Consider the following 21427-nt stretch of genomic DNA (forward strand, 5'->3'; position numbering starts at 1 on the left):
CACCTTTTGACAAAGATCTGTTTTCTGGTGTTAAAATTGTATGTAGCGGATGAAGTTGCACCATATACCCAGATATATGAAGAAATTCACCAATCAACAAACAGTGTTTCTCATCAACAGAAATAGGTTAAATATGAGATTTAATTTTATGGATTTTTTAAAGATTATTTATTTTCTTTCCAGTAGGCTATTATTTGTTATCTACGTTCTCAGGACCCAAGTTAATTCAAGAACTCAGATATACATGGCATTGGTTGAGCCTAATAGCCTAACTTAGCATATAGTATATTATATATTCATAGTATATTCTGTAGCCCTATTTTTCTTTCATATATCACGTTCTGTTGCTTTTTAGTATTTGTATTCACTTGTAGTTTGCTTGCTGTTGGTTTTTTACATTACGCTGTTGTATTTAATTGCACCGTTTACACTGTATCCTGTGCATATGACCAATCAACTTTATTTGGATTTGATTTTATAACATTGTCACGGCCATTTTATTATCTGATAGTCAAGGATTTGTGCTGCACTTATTCTTATGAACAAATGTCAACAGGCAGTCTGATGTTGAGTTGTCTAGTCTCAGCTTTCTGCATGTGCTCACTGAGAATGTTTTGTAAACAAACATCTGTGTTTTGGTGTGAAACTTGATATATTTTATTGTTTAGAATGTCTCTCTGAAGGCATGAAAATGTCTGCTACAACTTAGGTTATGCTTGTAATGTGTAGATTGTCAGTAATATAATACCCTATTTTAGCCACACACACACTTCTCAACTCTAGCAGTGGTGTCTCTGCAACATCCAATGTTTATGCTCCCTTTTAGACATCTAGTTAACAGGGGAATGTTGGAGGCACAGTAGTCACATTGTGACCTGCAATACCCAGCTAACAGCAGGACCTACATAGTCACAGTATGAATCTGTATTGTCCTCCAAGTTAAATATGGAGTTGGCCTCACTTGATACCAGTTACTGTAAGTCTAACTCCAGCTGTCCTAGACATGATACCAGTCTGTTTCAGCACTGAGATGCCTGCCTGTTTGCCAGTATACCATACCAGTTTTACTTTAATTGAATTAAAGAGCCTCTACAGTGAAAAATGAAATCAATCAGATTGTGTCAGTTGATGATCTGGTGATTTCAACAACCTTCCCAACCCTGTTCTTGTCATTTGAGCAGACTGGCATCATGCAGTGAACACCTTTCCTTCTAGAACTACAGGTATGTGACAGGATGTTACAATTAGCGCAGTGAGATCTTTTATTTTCTTAATTAAGATTAATATTATAAAAAATGTTTTGTCACGTTATTTGTAACTTATTTTGTACATGATGTTTCTGCCACCGTGTCTTATGACCGAAAATAGCTTCTTGATATCAGGGCAGCGATTACTAACCCCGTACTGGAGGAATTCTTCTTCAACGAGTCGTACGGGAAGGATTTACTCCAGACACCCGACAAGGCCCTCATCCCCGTCATTCGCAGGAGGAAAAGACGGAGATATCGTGGACACCAGCCCGGGTATCCGTTGCCGAGAGGGTAATCTACCTTTACCATCGGTCCAATTAGCCAACATACAATCAATCAATAATAAAATAGATGAACTACGAGCACGTATATCCTTCCAACGGGACATTTAAAAACTGTAATATCTTATGTCCCATTTTTTTTTTTTTTTTTTTTTTTTTTTTTTAATAATTTATCCCCTTTTCTCCCCAATTTTCGTGGTATCCAATCGCTAGTAATTACTATCTTGTCTCATCGCTACAACTCCCGTACGGGCTCGGGAGAGACGAAGGTCGAAAGCCATGCGTCCTCCGAAGCACAACCCAACCTAGCCGCACTGCTTCTTTAACACAGCGCGCCTCCAACCCGGAAGCCAGCCGCACCAATGTGTCGGAGGAAACACCGTGTACCTGTCCCCCTTGGTTAGCGCGCACTGCGCCCGGCCCGCCACCGGAGTTGCTGGAGCGCGATGAGACAAGGATATCCCTACCGGCCAAACCCACCCTAACCCGGACGACGCTAGCCCAATTGTGCGTCGCCCCACGGACCTCCCGGTCGCGGCCGGCTGCGACAGAGCCTGGGCGCGAACCCAGAGACTCTGGTGGCGCAGTTAGCACTGCGATGCAGTGCCCTAGACCACTGCGCCACCCGGGAGGCCATCTTATGTCACACTTGAGTCGTGGCTGAACGATGACATGATTAATATACAGCTGGCGGGTTTTAAGCTTTTTCGGCAGGATAGAACAGTGATCTATGGTAAGACAAGGGGCGGAGGGCCTATGTATATTTGTAAACAACAGCTGGTGCACGAAATCTAAGGAAGTTTCGAGGTTTTGCTCGCCTGAGGTAGAGTATCTCATGATAAGCTGTAGACCACACTATTTACCAAAAGAGTTTACATCTATATTTTTCATAGCTGTCTATATACCACCGCAGACCAATGCTGGCACTAAGATCGCACTCAATGAGCTGTATACGGCCATTAGCAAACAGGAAAACGCTCATCCAGAGGCGGCGCTCCTAGTGGCCGGGGACTTTAATGCAGGGAAACTCAAATCAGTTTTACCAAATTTCTATCAACATGTTAAATGTGCAACCAGAGGGAAAAAAACTCTGGACCACCTTTACTCCACACACAGACACACATACAAACTCTCCCTCGCTCTCCATTTGGCAAATATGACCATAATTATATCCTCCTGATTCCTGCTTACAAGCCAAAACTAAAGCAGAAAGGACCAGTGACTCAGTCAATAAGAAAGTGGTCAGATGAAGCAAATGCTAAGCTACAGGACTGTTTTGCTAGCACAGACTGGAATATGTTCAGGGATTCTTCAGATGGTATTGTGGAAGACACCACATCAGTAACTGGCTTCATCAATAAGTGCATCGATAACGTCGTCCCCACAGTGACCGTACGTACATACCCCAACCAGAAGCCATGGATTACAGGCACTGTATTGAGTTAAAGAGTAGAGCTGCCGCTTTTAAGGAGTGGGACTCTAACCCGGAAGCTTATAAGAAATCCCGCTATGCCCTCCGACGAACCATCAAACAGGCAAAGCGTCAATACAGGGGTAAGATGGAATCGTACTATACCGGCTCCGACGCTCGTTGGATGTGGCAGGGCTTGCAAACTATTACAGACTACAAAGGGAAGCACAGCCATGAGCTGCCCAGTGACACAAACCTACCAGATGAGCTAAATTACTTCTATGCTTTCTTCGAGGCAAGTAACACTGAAACATGCATGAGAGGACCAGCTGTTCTGGATGACTGTGTGACCACGCTCTCTGTAGCCGATGTGAATAAGACCTTTAAACAGGTCAACATTCACAAGGCCGCAGGGCCAGACGGACTACCAGGACGTGCACTCCGAGCATGCCCTGACCAACTGGCAAGTGTCTTCACTGACATTTTCAACCTGTCCCTGACTCAGTCTGTAATACCAACATGTTTCAAGCAGACCACCATAGTCCCTGTGCCCAAGAACACTAAGGTAACCTGCCTAAATGACTACCAACCCGTAGCACTCACGTCTGTAGCCATGAAGTGCTTTGAAAGGCTGGTCATGGCTCACATCAACACCATTATCCCAGAAACCCTAGACTCACTCCAATTTGCATACAGCCCCAACAGATCCACAGATGATGCAATCTCTATTGCACTCAACACTGCCCTTTCCCACCTGGACAAAAGGAACACCTATGTGAGAATGATATTCATTGACTACAGCTCAGCATTCAACACCATAGTGCCCTCAAAGCTAATCACTAAGCTAAGGACCCTGAGACTAAACACCTCCCTCTGCAAGTGGATCCTGGACTTCCTGACGGGCCACTTGAGTGGCTGCTGCCAACATACGGACTCATCTCTAATAAATCAATATGAAAAATGTATGTAATAAATGTATCACTAGCCACTTTAAACAATGCCACTTTATATAATGTTTACATACCCTACATTACTCATCTCATATGTACTGTATATACTGTACTCTATACCATCTACTGCATCTTGCCTATGCCGTTCGGCCATCGCTCATTCATATATTTTTATGTGCATATTCTTATTCATTCCTTTACACTTGTGTGTATAAGGTAGTTGTTGTGAAATTGTTAGGTTAGATTACTGTTAGATATTACTGCATGGTCGGAACTAGAAGCACAAGCATTTCGCTACACTCACATTAACATCTGCTAACCATGTGTATGTGACAAATAAAATTGGATTTGATTTGATATCCTCCATGTTCAATAGTGTAAAAAAACAGTACATCTGAAAGATGTCAGTTGTGAGGTATGCTACATTTTGAGTGAACAACAAAGACTACATGCAATGCTGAGTGCCCCAAAAGTTTCTCAGTTGCCTGGGGAACCACAAGTTCAGCCCCACAATTGTGGCATTCGCAGATTCCCAGACACACTACCCCATTCACACATTCAACCTTATACCCCCTTGCCTGTTTCAGGGGTCCAAAAATACAGCCTCCATGAATTAACCATCTCCCCCTCCAGCACATCACCTTTGACCCCGCTCAACCACCACATACACTTATGGTCAGCCCCGTTGTCAAGACAGCAGGGTGAACTACTTTACTATATTTTTTTAGTTTGGCAGCCAACTCTATAGATGAAAGGAATTTGAATATTGTCAGTGGAGTTAAACCACAGACTAATGGGGTGATGTTGTGTTGAGTGGTTGAGGTTCAGAATGAGGGGTTTAAACAAAGAGTGGTGGTGATAATTTTGCTGTTCGGTCTGCATTTTATCCCTTTTTGTCTCTGTTTTGACGTGTTATGGTAAAAGATCAGGGGGATCAAGCTTCCTTGTAAAAAAGGGAGCCCTATCTATGCATGTTTTTTCAATCATACATTTTCCCCTGAGATAGAGGGGATGAAGGAAAAAGAGAGAGACAGTGTATCTCTACTGGTGCATCTCCTGCATTGTCACTCAGATCTGCTTACCTTTGTCTCTGTATCACTTTGTAGCTCAGTTGGTAGAGCGTGGTGCTTGTAATGCCATGGTAGTGGGTTTGATTCCTGGGACACCCATATGTATGCATGCATGACAGAAAGTCGCTTTGGATAAAAGCGTCTGGTATATATTATTTCTCTCTTACTGTTTGGTGATTGTCTTTGGAATTGTCTGTCTTAATCAGTATTATTTCCAGAAGGAGGTCAGTTGGCTTCAATAATACCCCTGTAGAGGGCAAGAGAGAGAGACAGAGAGAGAGAGAGAGACAGAGAGCCAACGAGCGAAATAGAGAGCGAGATCTGTTCAAATTTTTGTCTTTAATTTTTTTAATCCTGTCGTTAAGAGGATTTCATCAAAATGTTACTACCCCCCCCCCCCCCCCTCCCACCTCACTACACACAGTCAAACATGTGGACACATACACACACACACACACACACACACACACACACACACACACACACACACACACACACACACACACACACACACCATCTACGCTGTCTCATTCTCACTAATCCAACAGGGAGAGGCTTTAGTTACACATACAATACATTTTTATATGCAGTGCCAAACATGTTTCTGAGCCTAATTGTTTTATTTTAAAAACATGGATTCATTCAGAATGTGGTTTTCATATTGAATTTGCTCTAGGCTACATAGGAACTTCTCACCATTGATTAGGAGCTGAACATTTGGAAAACACTGGCAGCCATATGGTGTGAGTGAGTGATAGAGAGAGCAAGGGAAACTGTCAATCTTCTTACGGGATGGAAAGAGGCTTTATCTGCATTGATACACACCACACGTACAAACACACGCACACAGATTTCGATGTAGGGGTGGTGGGGGCTGTATGGAGGAAACTATTGTGAGAGCTCAGAAACATGAAGGGGGGGGTCGGGTTAGCATGAGGGATGAGAGAGCGCCACATCTGTTCAGATTGAGTGCGAGTGAGAGAAGAGAGAGTGCGAGAGATCATCGAAAGAAGGACATAAAAGTCAGGGAAGAAGAGCTGGTAAGCATAGGATAAACTGCATTTTATCTTGTTTTGTCTAATGCTGCTCTGTCAATCATTAACTGTCGTATGTGTGTACACACTTTGTTTCTATGTATGCACTAGTTTGTTATGTTTCCAGTATCGGTGTACAGATGTATTTAGCTTTAACTGGTATTATATGTTTCTCACCCTCTCTTAATTAGTAGATTCGCAGTATGTATATTAGCATGTACAGTATATTCTTTTTAGCTAATGTGTTTCTCTGCCATATTGTCTGACAGAGGGTGTTAGAACCATTTGTGCGTGATGCACATGCACTGAACCAGATGCTGGGTCCAGGTCCAGAGTGCGTGTTTAGAACCCAAACTTAATTAAAGAATCCATTCATTAACACCCATTGACCCTCACTGCACTTTCATGACTCAACCACCACATGCCACTCTCCTTACTGTACCCCTCCCTTATTTTCTTATTGTCTTTCTTTCTTTCTTTCTGTATAGCCTACCTTTTTTCTGTCTCTCTCATCCCTTTATTATCTCCCTTCATCCTTGAAACAAAGGCCGAGACACCACAGCTTTTATTTCCTCCCGTTCTCCTTCTATCTGTCCCTTGAGAAAAGGACTGAACCCCCATTCCACTTTATCTCATTACTTTACAACTGTCCTCCACCGTCCCTATATCCCTCCATCCATCCCTCCCTCTTTGCCCCCCTTCTTTAACTAAATGACACCAGCTAATTTAATTAAAGCACCACATTCTTCTCAGCCCCCTTACACCCACCCCCATCCCATCCACTTTCCATCTGCATTTAAATCCAGTGTCTTCTTGTACACACTAACACAACCCTCCCCTACTTATTTTATGTTAAATGTTCTTCCATCTCCTGATTAGATATTTCTTGATTCATTTGCCTATTGAACATGTACAGTTAAAGTCGGAAGTTTACATACACTTAGGTTGGAGTCATTAAAACTAATTTTTCAACCACTCCACAAATTTCTTGTTAACAAACTATAGTTTTGGCAAGTCGGTTAGGCCATCTACTTTGTTAATGACACAAGTAATTTTTCCAACAATTGTTTAAAGACAGATTATTTCACTTATAATTCACTGTATCACAATTCCAGTGGGTCAGAAGTTTACATACACTAAGTTGACTGTGCCTTTAAATAGCTTGGAAAATTCCAGAAAATGATGTTATGGCTTTAGAAGCTTCTGATAGGTTAATTGACATAATTTGAGTCAATTGGAGGTGTACCTGTGGATGTATTTCAAGGCCTACCTTCAAACTCAATGCCTCTTTGCTTGAAATCATTGGAAAATCAAAAGAAATCAGCCAAGACCTCAGAAAAGCAATTATAGACATCCACAAGTCTGGTTCATCCATGGGAGGAATTTCCAAACTCCTGACTATGGTTTGCAACTGCACATGGGGACAATTTTTTGGGGAGAAATGTCCTCTCTTCTGATGAAACAAAAATAGAACTGTTTGGCCATAATGACCATCATTTTGTTTGGAGGAAAAAGGGGGAGTCTTGCAAGCCGAAGAACACCATCCCAACCATGAAGCACGGTGGTGGCAGCATCAAGTTGTGGGGGTGCTTTGCTGCAGGAGGGACTGGTGCACTTCACAAAATAGAAGGCATCATGAGGTAGGAAAATTATGTGGATATATTAAAGCAACATCTCAAGACATCAGTCAGGAAGTTAAAGCTTGGTCGCAAATGGGTCTTCCAAATGGACAATGACCCCAAGCATACTTCCAAAGTTGTGGCAAAATGGCTTAAGGACAACAAAGTCAAGGTATTGGAGTGGCCATCACAAAGCCCTGACCTCAGTCCTATAGAAGATTTGTGGGCAGAACTGTAAAAGTGTGTGTGAGGAAGGAGGCCTACAAACCTGACTCAGTTATATCATCTCTGTCTGGAGGAATGGGCCAAAATTCACGCAACTTAATGTGGGAAGCTTGTGGAAGGCTACCCAAAACGTTTGACTCAAGTTAAACAATTTAAAGGCAATACTACCAAATACTAATTGAGTGTATGTAAACTTCTGACCCACTGGGAATGTGATGAAAGAAATAAAAGCTGAAATAAATAATTCTCTCTACTGTTATTCTGACATTTCACATTCTTAAAATAAAGTGGTGATCCTAACTGACCTAAGACGGGGAACTTTTAGGATTAAATGTCAGGAATTGTGAAAAACTGAGTTTAAATGTATTTGGCTAAGGTGTATGTAAACTTCTGACTTCAACTGTATGTAGCCTCCATCTCCTGACTATCTTCATTGACATTTTCATTCATCATTATTTTCAGTATAATATTGTATCTTTGTATTATTTTGGCTACATATTTCAATTTTCTCAATGATAAAGGAGATTTACTCACGTTTCTGCTGAGTAAAAAACTAGGCTATACAGCTTCGTTGCGATACAGTGCTGGGCTGTTATGATAATGTATATACCTCTGCATGTTTAAAGGATTTGCGACATATAGTGCAAAGGCCAAGCTTTGTAAAGCCATTTAAAGCCTTTAACATAAAGTGTGTAATGTAATGACAGCATGATCAGAGATAGCATGGAAGTTTTCTTTGGCAACAACAGCAGAAAACTAACATGTAAACCGGTGCTCTCCCATCTCCAGAGCGTTTTACCAGGAGTGCCAAAACTTCCCGAGAAGCACCGGTCCTGTCACAGCTTGTCTTCACTCCTCACGTCAACCCGACCATGAAGGACGGATGACACTTCGGAGACCCGGACCCCTCGCCTGGATGAACTGACCTAAGGCGATAAATGTTCACTCCAATTTTGTTTTGCGAGTTTCATTGGAACATGCGAGTGCCAGCGGGATGAAGGAAGCAGCGTGGCGTTTTCTCCTGCTGTGCGCGTGCACGCAAACCGTGTCCGTGGCCGGGGTCCAAGGCTCGACAGTTGCCCCAACGGACACAACAGCATCCACCTCTGCTCCTGTTACCCCCACTGACGACCAAAGCACTGGACTGGTGGTGAGGGGAAATGCGGAGGCGTATAATACCCTAGGGCTATTTTATTATTCATTCAGCATGGATTATTTATTTCAGCAAGTTGCTATCATTTATGATGGCCTTTGAAGTGAAAATAGTCACACAAAAAAAGAGTGAAATAATGAATAGGAAAAAAATGTGAATACAAATTCACTACCAAAGTGATAAATCATATGCCTTTATCGGATTTTGTATCATACACTTTTTTCACTTGACATCGTTGCCTGCAAGGCCAGAGTGTTGAGCAAGCCTATATGTTTTATTGTGAAACTGGGCCACCATGGACATGGAGCTGTACCTTCACAGAATTAGTCTAGATACTGTACATACACACGTTGAAGAGCAGTCAAACTCTGATTTTCACTTATCTAATCTTCACTTAGCTTAGAGATCTCTTTACCCTCTCAAAACGTCCACTTCTGCTACTCAACATATGTCTCTAAGCAGCACAAATAACTTTTTAGGACTGACCTACTATAATGCCTCTCAATGCAATGCCTCTGTTTCCTGTCCCAGGATTGGCTGACCAGGTATGGCTACCTCCCGCCCTCAGACCCCTCTACTGGACAGCTACAGGCCTGGACAGCTGTCACTCATGCTGTTAGAGCCATGCAGAGGTTCGCAGGCCTCGAGGATACAGGAGTTGCAGGTGAGAAAATAGAAATAGGGTTGGGAAAATTAGGTTGATTATATCCATCCTCTCTGTGTTGCTCTCACTCCTCCGTCTCTGTCTCTTTTTATCTCCCGATCTCGCTTTCTCTCTCTCTCTCTCTCTCTCTCTCTCTCTCTCTCTCTCTCTCTCTCTCTCTCTCCTTCACTCCTGTGTTACTGACCTATTGTTGACCTCCTCTCTCTCTGTCCTCTCTCAGATGAGGAGACACTGGCTCTGATGCGAGCCCCACGATGTTCACTGCCAGATGAAGGGGAGGAGCCAAAACCACTGGCCAATCAGCTCCAGGAGGGGCAGAGCCTGAGGAGAAAGAGGGCTGTGACCACATGGACACGAAGGAACATCAACTGGAGGTTCATTAGACTACTGCTCACTTCCTCCATCATCTCTGTATCTCACTAATCAACCCATTGTCACTTTCACTCTCAATACCTCTCTAATTCTCCCTAGGTTGCGTTCATACCCCACCTCCTCCTCCCTCTCCCGTGAGACGATTCGCTCCCTGGTGTTTTACGCCCTGAGGGTGTGGGCGGACCCAACCCCACTGGAGTTCCACGAGGTCAGTCTCTTTCCCTGGATGTGTTAGTTGAATACAAAGATTACCCCCTCTTTCTCTCGCTCTCTCTCTCTCTCTCTCTCTCTCTGACCTCACTTCCTGTTAATCCAATACCAGGTGGGAGGCTCAGAAGGGGCAGACATGCAGGTGGACTTCCTCCATGGTTTCCATGGTGATGGATACCCCTTCGATGGGGCAGGGGGAGCTGTTGGCCATGCCTTTTTCCCCTCTGACCCTGCTAGAGCGGGCGGAGTACACCTGGATGCTGAGGAGGAGTGGGCGTTCCGCCAGCCAGGTGAGTGACAACAAAAGGACCCAGAGACAGCAGAGAGCAGTACTGGGGGATTCAAAGGGCCCGATTCCAAATCAAACAGTAGATCGGAAAGTTAAGGGTAGGTATTCGTATTGCACTGATAGCCCTCTGGTAAGGTAGGTGGAATTTAAGTTTGAGTCTCCACTGAGGTTCACAATAGAAATGGGTTTGGATGTACGTTTTCAATTTGGAGAATGTTATGGACGCAGTCAACACACTACTAACAATCGCCCTAATCTGAACCAACCCCCCTCCCCCACCTCACCCCAGCCTCTGAGGGTACTGACCTGTTCACAGTCCTGGTGCATGAGTTTGGCCATGCCCTGGGTTTGTCCCACTCGTCTGCCAGGCGTTCTGTGATGAGACCCTACTACCAGAGCCCCGTAGGAGATCCTCTACACTACCGCCTGGGCCCCCACGATCTGGAGCACATCACCAGGCTCTACGGTCAGTCTCTGTGTGTGTGTGTGTCTGTGTGTATATCTGTGTGTGTGATTGGTTCTGAAACGACGGTGTTGTGTTTGCAGGTAATAGAAATCATCTCATGGTCACAGACGTTCCCCGGTTGGCTCCTGAACCTCAGCTGCGGCATCGCGACAGGCACGGACACCGACACAGACACAGGTGCTGGCACACTTCAGACACAAGGACACAGACAGGGAAACAAAAGAGGATAAGGGTTAGCCACTCAACAAATAATACTCTCTCGGCCTTCCCTCCCTCCCTCCATTTCACTCCTGCCCTCTCTGCTGCTCGCTCCTTCTCTTTCAGACATTCTGTAGACCGCTGTAACACTAGCTTTGATGCAGTGGCCAACATTAGGGGAGAGACGTTCTTCTTTAAAGGTGAGTGTGGTGTAGGTAGGCCTCCTGTTGGTTGGGTTCTGCTGTGACTATTGTCCCCAGGTTCCCTCATTATTCTACTGGCATCATCGCCCCCCGGTGGATATAACCACGATTACAGGGCTGTGTACTGAACTCATCTCTGTCTCACCTCTTGTCATCTTTCCTTCACCCCATCGTCCTTTCTCTCGTTCTACCTTTCCTACCGTGCCTTCCCCCTTTCTGTTCCTCACCTCGCTCCCGCACTCCTTCACCGTCTACATTTTTTTTCTTCCCTTTCTCATCTGTCACCTCCTGACCAACCTACCCTCTCTGGCAGGGCTGAGTATGTGGCGGGTCAGTACTGGGGGGCTGGTGTCGGGCCGGGGGGCCTTGGTGAGGAGGCTGTGGGGGGGTCTGCCCCCTAACCTGCCCCCTCTGCAGGCTGTGTTGGAGAGACACTCGGACCACGCCATCATCTTCATCACTGGTAGGTAACCTCTGACCCCAGCCACCCCACACACTAGACCTCCACACAGATAGCTCTGGGTAGAAGTTGCCCTAAGCCACAGATCTAGGATCAGTATTCCATCCCTGACTCCTAACCTTAACCATTTAGAAGGGAAATGATAAACGGACTAACTTAGATTAGTCTGATTATTCTACTCCACATAGCATCACAATGCATCAGTGACACATAATGAACAGAGGAGAATAAATGCTACTCAACTGACTAAACTGTTAAAGTTTCTCGATTGCTTGAGCACATTTGTCAAAATGACAGTCAAAATATTAAATACATTACACAAAATCAACTACCTCCATCAAAACATACAGCCTGTTATGTCATGAAAAGGTATTCATTGAAAAGTCTACACCTGCATTGCTTGATGTTTGGGGTTTTAGGCCAGGTTTCTGTACAGCACTTTGTGTACATCAGCTGATGTAAGAAGCGCTTTATAAATACATTTGATTGATTATTTCAATCGTTACACAATGGCCCAATAAATACTGACTACAACACATTTTAAGATGTTTGTTTTACCCTTACTTTACATGGAAAGTGACTGAGAACACATTCTCATTTACAGCAATGACTTGGGGAATATTTACAGGGGAGAGGAGGATGAATGAGCCAATTGTAAACTGGGGATGATTAGGTGGCCATGATGGTATGAAGGCCAGATTAGGAATTTATCCAGGGTTAACACCCCTACTCTTATGATAAGTGCCATGGGATCTTTAGTGACCACAGAGAGCCAGGACACCCGTTTAACTTCCCATCCGAAAGATAGCACCCTACACAGGGTAATGTCCGCAATCAATGCCCTGGGGGATTGGGATATTTTTTTAATCCAGAGGAAACAGTGCCTCCTACTGGCCTTCCAACACCACTTCCAGCAGCATCTGATATCCCATCCAGGGACTGACCAGGACCAACCCTGCTTTGCTTCAGATGCAAGCCAGCAGTGGGTCACCCTCTTTTGTAGGTCTGTGACATTGGTTGATACTATAATTATAGTATGCATCATAAAAGGTAAGTTAACATATTATCACAGCATGGGTTGTATTCTTTTTTCCCAAAAAGGATTTTACCAAAGATGACCAATTGTAAAGTAGATGCAGGGAGTCAGGAAACAAGTGCAGTTAGTGAATTTAATTATGAAGAACATGGAACGATACAAAAGAAAGGAAGCGTTAAACATGGAAACATAAACAATACTGCCTGAGGGGTGAATACGATGGAGTGCTTGATAAAGGTTGCGTAATCAGGGAAGTGATGAAGTCCAGGTGTGTCTGATGATAAAGCACAGAAATGTGTAATGATGGGTTGCCAGGACGGGTGGTTAGTAGACCGGCGACGTCGAGTGTTGGAGAGGGGGAGTAGACGTGACACCAAAGCAGAAACAATGTCACTCAAGAACATGAATATCCAGAAACAAACAGCTTTATTTGACCTTTTTCCATTTTAACTGAGAGCTGAACTATCTTCCTTTATGGGCCCCTTACCGCTCCTTTGTCCTTGCCCTCAGCCTCTTACTTGGTCCATGCTTGCATTCAGCTACTCAGAGGTAACCTCTTTAATACATGAATAAGGACTGATTGCAGATTGAACAATTGTTCAAAGAAGGTTTGCACCCGTGCAGAAGAGGGGCACATTCATGGGAATAATTTGTATCAGCTGTGAACAAATGTTTACATTTTGTTTGTCATTATTTACTCAACTGAGTTTTGCGTTTTTTGTAGAGAGTTGTGTTTACTGTTTTGCAAAAATGTGCTTAGCTTTTGCAATGTGAAAGCAATGAGACATTATTTACTGAAGAATACTGTTGTGCTCATTAGGTTATGATGGAGATCAAATCAAATGTTTATTTTTTCTTTCACCTTTATTTAACCAGGTAGGCTAGTTGAGAACAAGTTCTCATTTACATCTGCGACCTGTCCAAGAAAAAGCAAAGCAGTGCGTCACAAAAAACAACATAGAGTTACACATGGAATTAACAAACATACAGTCAATAATACAATGGAAAAAGTCTATATACAGTGTGTGCAAATGAGGTAGGATAAGGGAGGTAAGGCAATAAATAGGCCATTGTGTCGAAATAATTACAATATAGCAATTATACACTGGAGTGATAGATGTGCAGAAGATGAATGTGCAAGTAGAGATACTGGGGTGCAAAGGAGCAAAATAAATCAAATAAATAACAGTATGGGAATGAGGTAGTTGGATGGGCTATTTACAGATGGGCTATGTACAGGTGCAGTGATCTGTGAGCTGCTCTGACAGCTGGTGCTTAAAGTTAGGGAGGGAGATATGAGTCTCCAGCTTCAGTGATTTTGCAGTTCGTTTCAGTCATTGGCAGCAGAGAACTGGAAGGAAAGGCGGCCAAAGGAGGTATTGGCTTTGGGGGTGACCAGTGAAATATACCTGCTGGAGCGCGTGCTACGGGTGGGTGCTGCTATGGTGACCAGTGAGCTGAGATAAGGTGGGGCTTTACCTAGCAAAGTCTTGCAGATGACCTGGAGCCAGTGGGTTTGGCGACGAATATGAAGCGTGTGCCAGCCAACGAGAGCATACAGGTCACAGTGGTGGGTATTATATGGGGCTTTGGTGACAAAATGGATGGCACTGTGATAGACTGCATCCAATTTGCTGAGTAGAGTGTTGGAGGCTATTTTGTAAATGACATCGCCGAAGTCAAAAATCGGTAGGATATTCAGTTTTACGAGGGTATGTTTGGCAGCATGAGTGAAGGAGGCTTTGTTGCGAAATAGGAAGTGATTCTAGATTTGATTTTGGATGGGAGATGCTTAATGTGAGTCTGGAAGGAGAGGTTACAGTCTAACCAGACACCTAGGTATTTGTAATTGTCCACATATTCTAAGTCAGAACCGTCCAGAGTAGTGATGCTGGACGGGCGGGCAGGTGCGGGCAGCAATCGGTTGAAGAGCATGCATTTAGTTTTACTTGCATTTAAGAGCAGTTGGAGGCCACTGAAGGAGAGTTGTATGGCATTGAAGCTCGTCTGGAGGTTAGTTAACATAGTGTCCAAAGAAGGGCCAGAAGTATACAGAATGTCTGCGTAGAGGCGGATCAGAGAATCACCAGCAGCAAGAGCAACATCATTGATGTATACAGAGAAGAGAGTCGGCCCGAGAATTGAACCCTGTGGCACCCCCACAGAGACTGCCAGAGGTCCGGACAACAGGCCCTCCGATTTGACACACTGAACTCTATCTGAGAAGTAGTTGGTGAACCATGCGAGGCAGTCATTTGAGAAACCAAGGCTGTTGAGTCTGCGCCGAATACAACAGGTGTAGACCTTACAGTGAAATGCTCACTTACGAGCCCCTAACCAACAATGCAGTTAAAAAAAAAATATTAAAAAAAAATATCAGTAAGAATAAGAAATAAAAGTACCAAAAGAGAGCAGCAGTAAAATAACTATAGCGAGACTATACACAGGGCGGTAGAGTCAATGTGTGGGGGCAACGGGTAGTTGAGGTAATATGTACATGTAGGTAGAGTTATTAAAGTGACAATGCATAGATGATAACAACAGAGAGTAGCAGCGGTGTAAAAAAGGGTAGGGAGGAGGGTCAATGCAAATAGTCTGGGTAGCCATTTGATTAGATGTTCTGGAGTCTTATGGCTTGGGGGTAGAAGCTGTTTAGAAGCCTCTTGGACTTAGACGTGGCGCTCCGGTACCGCTTGCCGTGCGGTAGCAGAGAGAACAGTCTATGACTAGGGTGGCTGGAGTCTTTGACATTTTTTAGGGCCTTCCTCTGACACCGCCTGGTGTGGAGGTCCTGGATGGTCAGGTCTCTGACCTTTTCCCTATAGGCTGTCTTGTTGTTGTCGGTGATCAGGCCTAGCACTGTTGTGTCATCAGCAAACTTAATGATCGTGTTGGAGTCATGCCTGGCCGTGCAGTCATGAGTGAACAGGGAGTACAGGAGGGGACTGAGCACAACACCCCTGATGGGCCCCTGTGTTGAGGATCAGCGTGGCGGATGTGTTGTCATTAAAAGTGTCTTAGCAATCTAGAAAAAACGAACATGATTCTAGTTTCTCTCTCCGCCCATATTTATATACCCTTATGAATTGTAAACCAAACCTGAACCTTGAAGACTCTTTATTGCCTCTTTCTGTTTTGTGTTTTAGAATCCCAGTTTTGGCTGTTCAATGACCTCTCTCTCCAGGAGGGCTACCCCCGCCCGCTCTCAGCGCTGAGGAAAGGGGGAGAGACAGAGGGAACGGGAGGAGAGGAAGGAGAGGAGGAGCAGGGCCTGATGTGGGACCCAGAGGAAGGACCAATGTGGGGGGACATTGGAAAAGGGGAAGCAAGAGGAGAGGAAGAAGAGAGTGAGACCTGGACCAAGCTCATCAGAGGAGGAGTGAACGGGATTACGACAGAGAGAGACGGTGAGAGTGAGTGTGAGAGAGAGAGAGATGAACGAGGAAAACAGAGACTGTGAGATTCTATGAAACTGACTGTGAAAGATTTTATGTGAGACACCTCACATAATGTACAATACTGTACATGTGTGAATGTATGTCAAAAAAAATTTGGGGGCCCCATGCTATATCACTTCCAGACATGGGTTCAAATACATGTGTATTTGAGTATTTTTTTTTCTGTATATTTTAGTATTTTCAAATGCACAGCCCAAACAAGTACTTTTATTTTAATATTTTAATGGTTATTTGTAAAAACCAAATAGTATACCAAAATGTATTTCAAAATACTTATTTCAAATACCATTTTGAAATACCTGGTTTAAATGTATAGGAGTGTATTTGAGTCAGTATATTAATAAAGGTTATCAGAATACTAGTTTTGAAATGTATTGAAAAGTAATTGAAATACCAGGTCTGATCCCTTCTTCAGGCTCCATCTACCTCTTCAAAGGAGATTCATATTGGAAGTTCCCCTACCCAGCCTCTGTCCCAGCGGTAGGATACCCTCGATCCCTGGCCACCGATTGGTTGGACTGCCCTCACCCCTCCGCACCTGTCCTAGACAACTTCTCTCGCTCTCTGTCTCCCCCTACTGGACGGCAGGAGCTCCGTGAGAGGGGGAAGGAGGAGAGGGGGAGAGAAGAGAGGGGTGGCCAGAGCGGCCATGGCCTAGACACAGACACAGACACAGACAGAGAGCGACTGCAGCACTGGCCCTGCACTTGCCTGAATGGAGCAAAAGTTAGCAGCGTGAGCATGACTTCGTTCATATGTGCCCTGCTGTTGACTCTCCTCTCCCTGATAACTGTGTGGTGTTAGGCTACGTCCCAATACTCTCGACGGCGTCCTCCTCTCACCCCCTTCTATCCCATGGCTTCGTCCCAATACTGAACAATGTCCTAGACGACTTCTCTCGCTCTCTGTCTCCCCCTACTGTAGGTCTGTGGTATAGGGGATGGGTTAGGAGAAGGTGGGAATTTGGGACACAACCAAGATGTCCCTACACCCCAAAGGAGGAATGTTTGTCCTGGACGTTTCAGATGAATTATGAACAGTTATCTGCTGTTGGTGTACCTCTTTGTCTGTCTGTGAAATGTATCCATTAGCACCTTGTTGTACAGCCTACACTTGATGATTTCAGAACGTTTTATCTGGCCAAATCAAATAAAACAACTCTATTGCCTTCAGTTTTCATTGTTAAACCATAAACGCAGATGACTAATCTATATTTTGATACTAATAGCAATACACATCACCATTAGGTTCATAGTCACCATCAAAATGTGCCTCTTGGGGTGCTGCACTATAGGTCCTTGGCCAAACCAAACAAACTAGAAATAATTAATAGTTGTAGAGGTCCAATGGTTTAATCTTGCTGTCACTGGGGTAGTTTTGGAATTTCCCTGCACCCTAGCGTTCAGCCACATGCCGATTTGGGTAACTTCAGTATTACGTAACTTGGGGAGAAACATTATTTTAAAACACTCCACATCTTACCTCTGTATAAATTGGTGTTTCATCTTATTGACAACCAAGGCTTCATTCTTGCTAAGAACTTACTTCTCTGAAGGCTCAGTTTACCTTGATCTACACGATGTGTGTCCTCTACTTGGCCTCTCTCCTTGCTCTGTTGTCAGTGGGAACAGCAGTACCGGCACCAAAGGATTGTAGACATCTGGTGAAACTGCTCGCATCGGAAGACCAACATACTGTGAGTACATCGCCTATCTATAGAGTGGACCGCAATAGAGGCCCACAGTGGTATTTGGGTATGTTAGAAATAGTGATGATTTCCAATATGTGAACTTTATTGTATTGACTCTAATGGAATTTAAAAGACATTTGACTCCAACTTATAGGCAGAATACAGCCTCTGCCCTCAGGCACTGTGCTTCACAGACAAATAGTTCTATAAAACGGAAATGTGTGAAATTAAATGACAGACCAATACATTTTCCCACAGATCTTTGGGAAGTGGATCTTCATCGAGGGTTTCTCGGACCATGAGATGTTCAACGCAATACTGAGAAAGACCAACAGCTCATGGATTGAAATCCTTCCCACTTCACACACCGAGACGGTCCTTTTGAACCAGGGAAACTTGATGTAAGTGATAGTAACTCTCTACAGCCTTGTCTCTAACCACTTGTCGTGTGTCATTTGACACAGTAGCTATGCTATGTGAATAGACATTCTACAGCTCTAAGAAAAATATCTTTCTAGTGATTATCTCATTTCTTCTGCCAGTGATGGAAAATGTCTTGACTCCTCTGCCAACATGACCTTTTCCAAAAACATTTTGCAAATCTCACGTAAGTCAAACATTATTGACTGGCAGGCCATCCATGATCTGATAGAAAATATGCTGTTAAATTACTGTGAGTTACTGTGTTTTTTTTCTTACATAGAGAATAATGTAACTTCCACTGGACACTTCCTACTATCCTGCCCTGACTGTCTCGTCATGGACTTCAATACCACCATGGGCGAAGTGCATATCCGATCTCTCTATATCTTTGGTAAGTGTGTGTGTGTGTGTGTGTGTGTGTGTGTGTGTGTGTGTGTGTGTGTGTGTGTGTGTGTGTGTGTGTGTGTGTGTGTGTGTGTGTGTGTGTGTGTGTGTGTGTGTGTGTTTGAGATCCCTCCAATGTCCAGAACCAACATTTACCCAACAAATATGTGGAAACCTTGGTCAATCAAGTCAAAGACTCAACCAGTTTCTTTCTTCTTCTATTTCCAGGGAAGACCAGGACACTGCTGGAGGCAGAGTTGAAACAGTTCCGGGAGCAAGCAGAATGCCTCCAGTATCCTCAGCCTGCACAGTATTCCTATGATGGAGTTACAGGTCATTATTAACCCTAACCTATTCATCAAAAGAACACCAGGCAACATTTAGTATTATGGTGGTAGGGTTGAAGAAAAATATGTAACAAATATATACTGTATATTTAAAATAATATATATATTTACCAAAAAAATACACTGCTCAAAAAAATAAAGGGAACACTTAAACAACACAATGTAACTCCAAGTCAATCACACTTCTGTGAAATCAAACTGTCCACTTAGGAAGCAACACTGATTGACAATAAATTTCACATGCTGTTGTGCAAATGGAATAGACAAAAGGTGGAAATTATAGGCAATTAGCAAGACACCCCCAAAAAAGGAGTGATTCTGCAGGTGGTGACCACAGACCACTTCTCAGTTCCTATGCTTCCTGGCTGATGTTTTGGTCACTTTTGAATGCTGGCGGTGCTCTCACTCTAGTGGTAGCATGAGACGGAGTCTACAACCCACACAAGTGGCTCAGGTAGTGCAGTTCATCCAGGATGGCACATCAATGCGAGCTGTGGCAAAAAGGTTTGCTGTGTCTGTCAGCGTAGTGTCCAGAGCATGGAGGCGCTACCAGGAGACAGGCCAGTACATCAGGAGACGTGGAGGAGGCCGTAGGAGGGCAACAACCCAGCAGCAGGACCGCTACCTCCACCTTTGTGCAAGGAGGTGCACTGCCAGAGCCCTGCAAAATGACCTCCAGCAGGCCACAAATGTACAGTTTGATTTCACAGAAGTGTGATTGACTTGGAGTTACATTGTGTTGTTTAAGTGTTCCCTTTATTTTTTTGAGCAGTGTATATATAGGGGATTGGAAATTATGCAGACAATTACATTGATAGAAGCCACATTCTACATGCAATATTAAAGTTTAAAAAAGGTTATTATTAGTTTACGTTGTCATTCATCAGTTTAGAATAGATCCCTGTTGGCCGAGTCCTGTGTTCATTTAAACCTTGTCCAAGTTCTCATTAACATCTCCTCTCTTCTCTCTGCAGAGTTTTGCACTGAGAAAAAGGAGAGCTCACACATTGTTGAGTCACAAGATGAAATGGATGGTTCACAGTGATATGGCTTCTGGGGATGGAATGGTTGCATTAATAAAGTGGTGCACTCTCATACTGACTGCTTGTTTTGAAATGCATCCTCATCCATAAACACAGTGAGCACGCATGCAAACAGGCAGACACACACTCCCTGTTCTACCTCCTTAAATATGTCATATATCATCAGGGACCGAGGTAAACAACACCGGACTCATCACACTTTCCTGAGGAGTACCATTGTCAACTTCAAACCACGTTGACAATTCTGACCCCACCCTCACCCATATGACTCGATCGAACAGGAAGTCCATGATCCAGTTATACAGACGTCCCCCAATGCCCAATGAACGCCAGGGTTGGTAATTTACCTGTCTTATATCAGCTCATCTGTGCTGAGGTGGTATGGGTGGAAGTATTCAAGGTGTGTCCTTAAAAACCAATGTGCCAATTTCAATCAGCGCTACTGGTGATATTAAAGACTCACCTAAAGCTGGTCTCAGTGGTAACGCAATTGGTTATGGCATCGACTTTGCCAGCAGAAGTGCACAGTATCCTAGTCAGTAGCCTATAACCAATACTTGGTTAAAATATCACACGCAGCAACAACAAAAAAAGCCAACAGACAATGTTTTTTTCTTTATATTGGACATTATTTTTGTCCATGCAGCTTGTGTGGACTCTTTGGGCCTACATGTTTGTTATAACTAGGCCTATTGTAGGGTTACTGTATACTATTCAATACATGAATAAGACAAACACCCATGCGCAGCTCCAAGGCATTCTTTACTCAAATACTTCTGCTAAGTATCAGAACTCAGGATAAGACCCAGATGCAGACAGCTAGAGTCACAGATGTTTAGTAACTCGGGGAGCAGGCAAAAGACAGGTCAACGGTTGGCAGAGGTCCGTAATCCGGGGCAGAGTCCGTAAGGCACAGAACGGCAGGCAGGCTCAGGGGCATGCAGAGGTTCGTAATCGGGTCAGAGTCAGGCAGGTACACAATGGCAGGCAGGCTCGGGATAAGGGCAGGCAGAATGGTCAGAACCGGGGAAACTAGGAAACAGAATCTTGAGAAAATAGGAAGACTGGAAAGCACACTGGTAAGACAAGATGAAATGGCGAGAGACAAACAGGGAACACATGTATAAATGCACAGGGGATAATGGGAAAGATGGGCGACATCTGGAGGGGGTTGGAGACAAGCACAAAGAC

At 44.0% G+C, this 21427-nt stretch overlaps 2 protein-coding genes across 2 annotated transcripts; both read left to right on the plus strand.

Moving 5' to 3' along the window:
- Positions 1-5927: 5927 nt before the first annotated feature.
- Positions 5928-17521, plus strand: LOC129858073 (matrix metalloproteinase-17-like). Its single transcript, XM_055927004.1, has 12 exons — positions 5928-6002; positions 8630-8990; positions 9525-9657; positions 9878-10031; positions 10129-10237; positions 10352-10529; positions 10818-10994; positions 11075-11171; positions 11319-11392; positions 11709-11858; positions 16038-16298; positions 16765-17521. The coding sequence occupies exons 2-12, from the start codon at positions 8835-8837 to the stop codon at positions 17151-17153; spliced, it is 1878 nt and encodes a 625-aa protein (XP_055782979.1). The 5' UTR covers positions 5928-6002; positions 8630-8834; the 3' UTR covers positions 17154-17521.
- A 269-nt stretch (positions 17522-17790) lies between these two features.
- On the plus strand, positions 17791-20288 carry LOC129856722 (saxitoxin and tetrodotoxin-binding protein 2). The gene is made up of 6 exons (XM_055924452.1): positions 17791-18045; positions 18298-18440; positions 18582-18646; positions 18743-18853; positions 19075-19179; positions 20168-20288. The coding sequence occupies exons 1-6, from the start codon at positions 17929-17931 to the stop codon at positions 20236-20238; spliced, it is 612 nt and encodes a 203-aa protein (XP_055780427.1). The 5' UTR covers positions 17791-17928; the 3' UTR covers positions 20239-20288.
- The last annotated feature ends 1139 nt before the right edge of the window (positions 20289-21427 follow it).

This window comes from Salvelinus fontinalis, chromosome 6, assembly GCF_029448725.1.
Source record: "Salvelinus fontinalis isolate EN_2023a chromosome 6, ASM2944872v1, whole genome shotgun sequence".
Taxonomy (NCBI): domain Eukaryota; kingdom Metazoa; phylum Chordata; class Actinopteri; order Salmoniformes; family Salmonidae; genus Salvelinus; species Salvelinus fontinalis.

What these genes read in the sequence shown, in the direction of transcription:
- LOC129858073 (XM_055927004.1), top strand. Translation starts at nt 8,835, where the DNA reads ATGAAGGAAGCAGCGTGGCGTTTTCTCCTGCTGTGCGCGTGCACGCAA. An exon ending in GTGGGCGTTCCGCCAGCCAG is followed by an intron (nt 10,530 to 10,817) that starts GTGAGTGACAAC and finishes ACCTCACCCCAG; the next exon opens with CCTCTGAGGGTACTGACCTG. An exon ending in CGCCATCATCTTCATCACTG is followed by an intron (nt 11,859 to 16,037) that starts GTAGGTAACCTC and finishes TTTGTGTTTTAG; the next exon opens with AATCCCAGTTTTGGCTGTTC.
- LOC129856722 (XM_055924452.1), top strand. Translation starts at nt 17,929, where the DNA reads ATGTGTGTCCTCTACTTGGCCTCTCTCCTTGCTCTGTTGTCAGTGGGA. An exon ending in CATCGGAAGACCAACATACT is followed by an intron (nt 18,046 to 18,297) that starts GTGAGTACATCG and finishes ATTTTCCCACAG; the next exon opens with ATCTTTGGGAAGTGGATCTT. An exon ending in AAACATTTTGCAAATCTCAC is followed by an intron (nt 18,647 to 18,742) that starts GTAAGTCAAACA and finishes TTTCTTACATAG; the next exon opens with AGAATAATGTAACTTCCACT.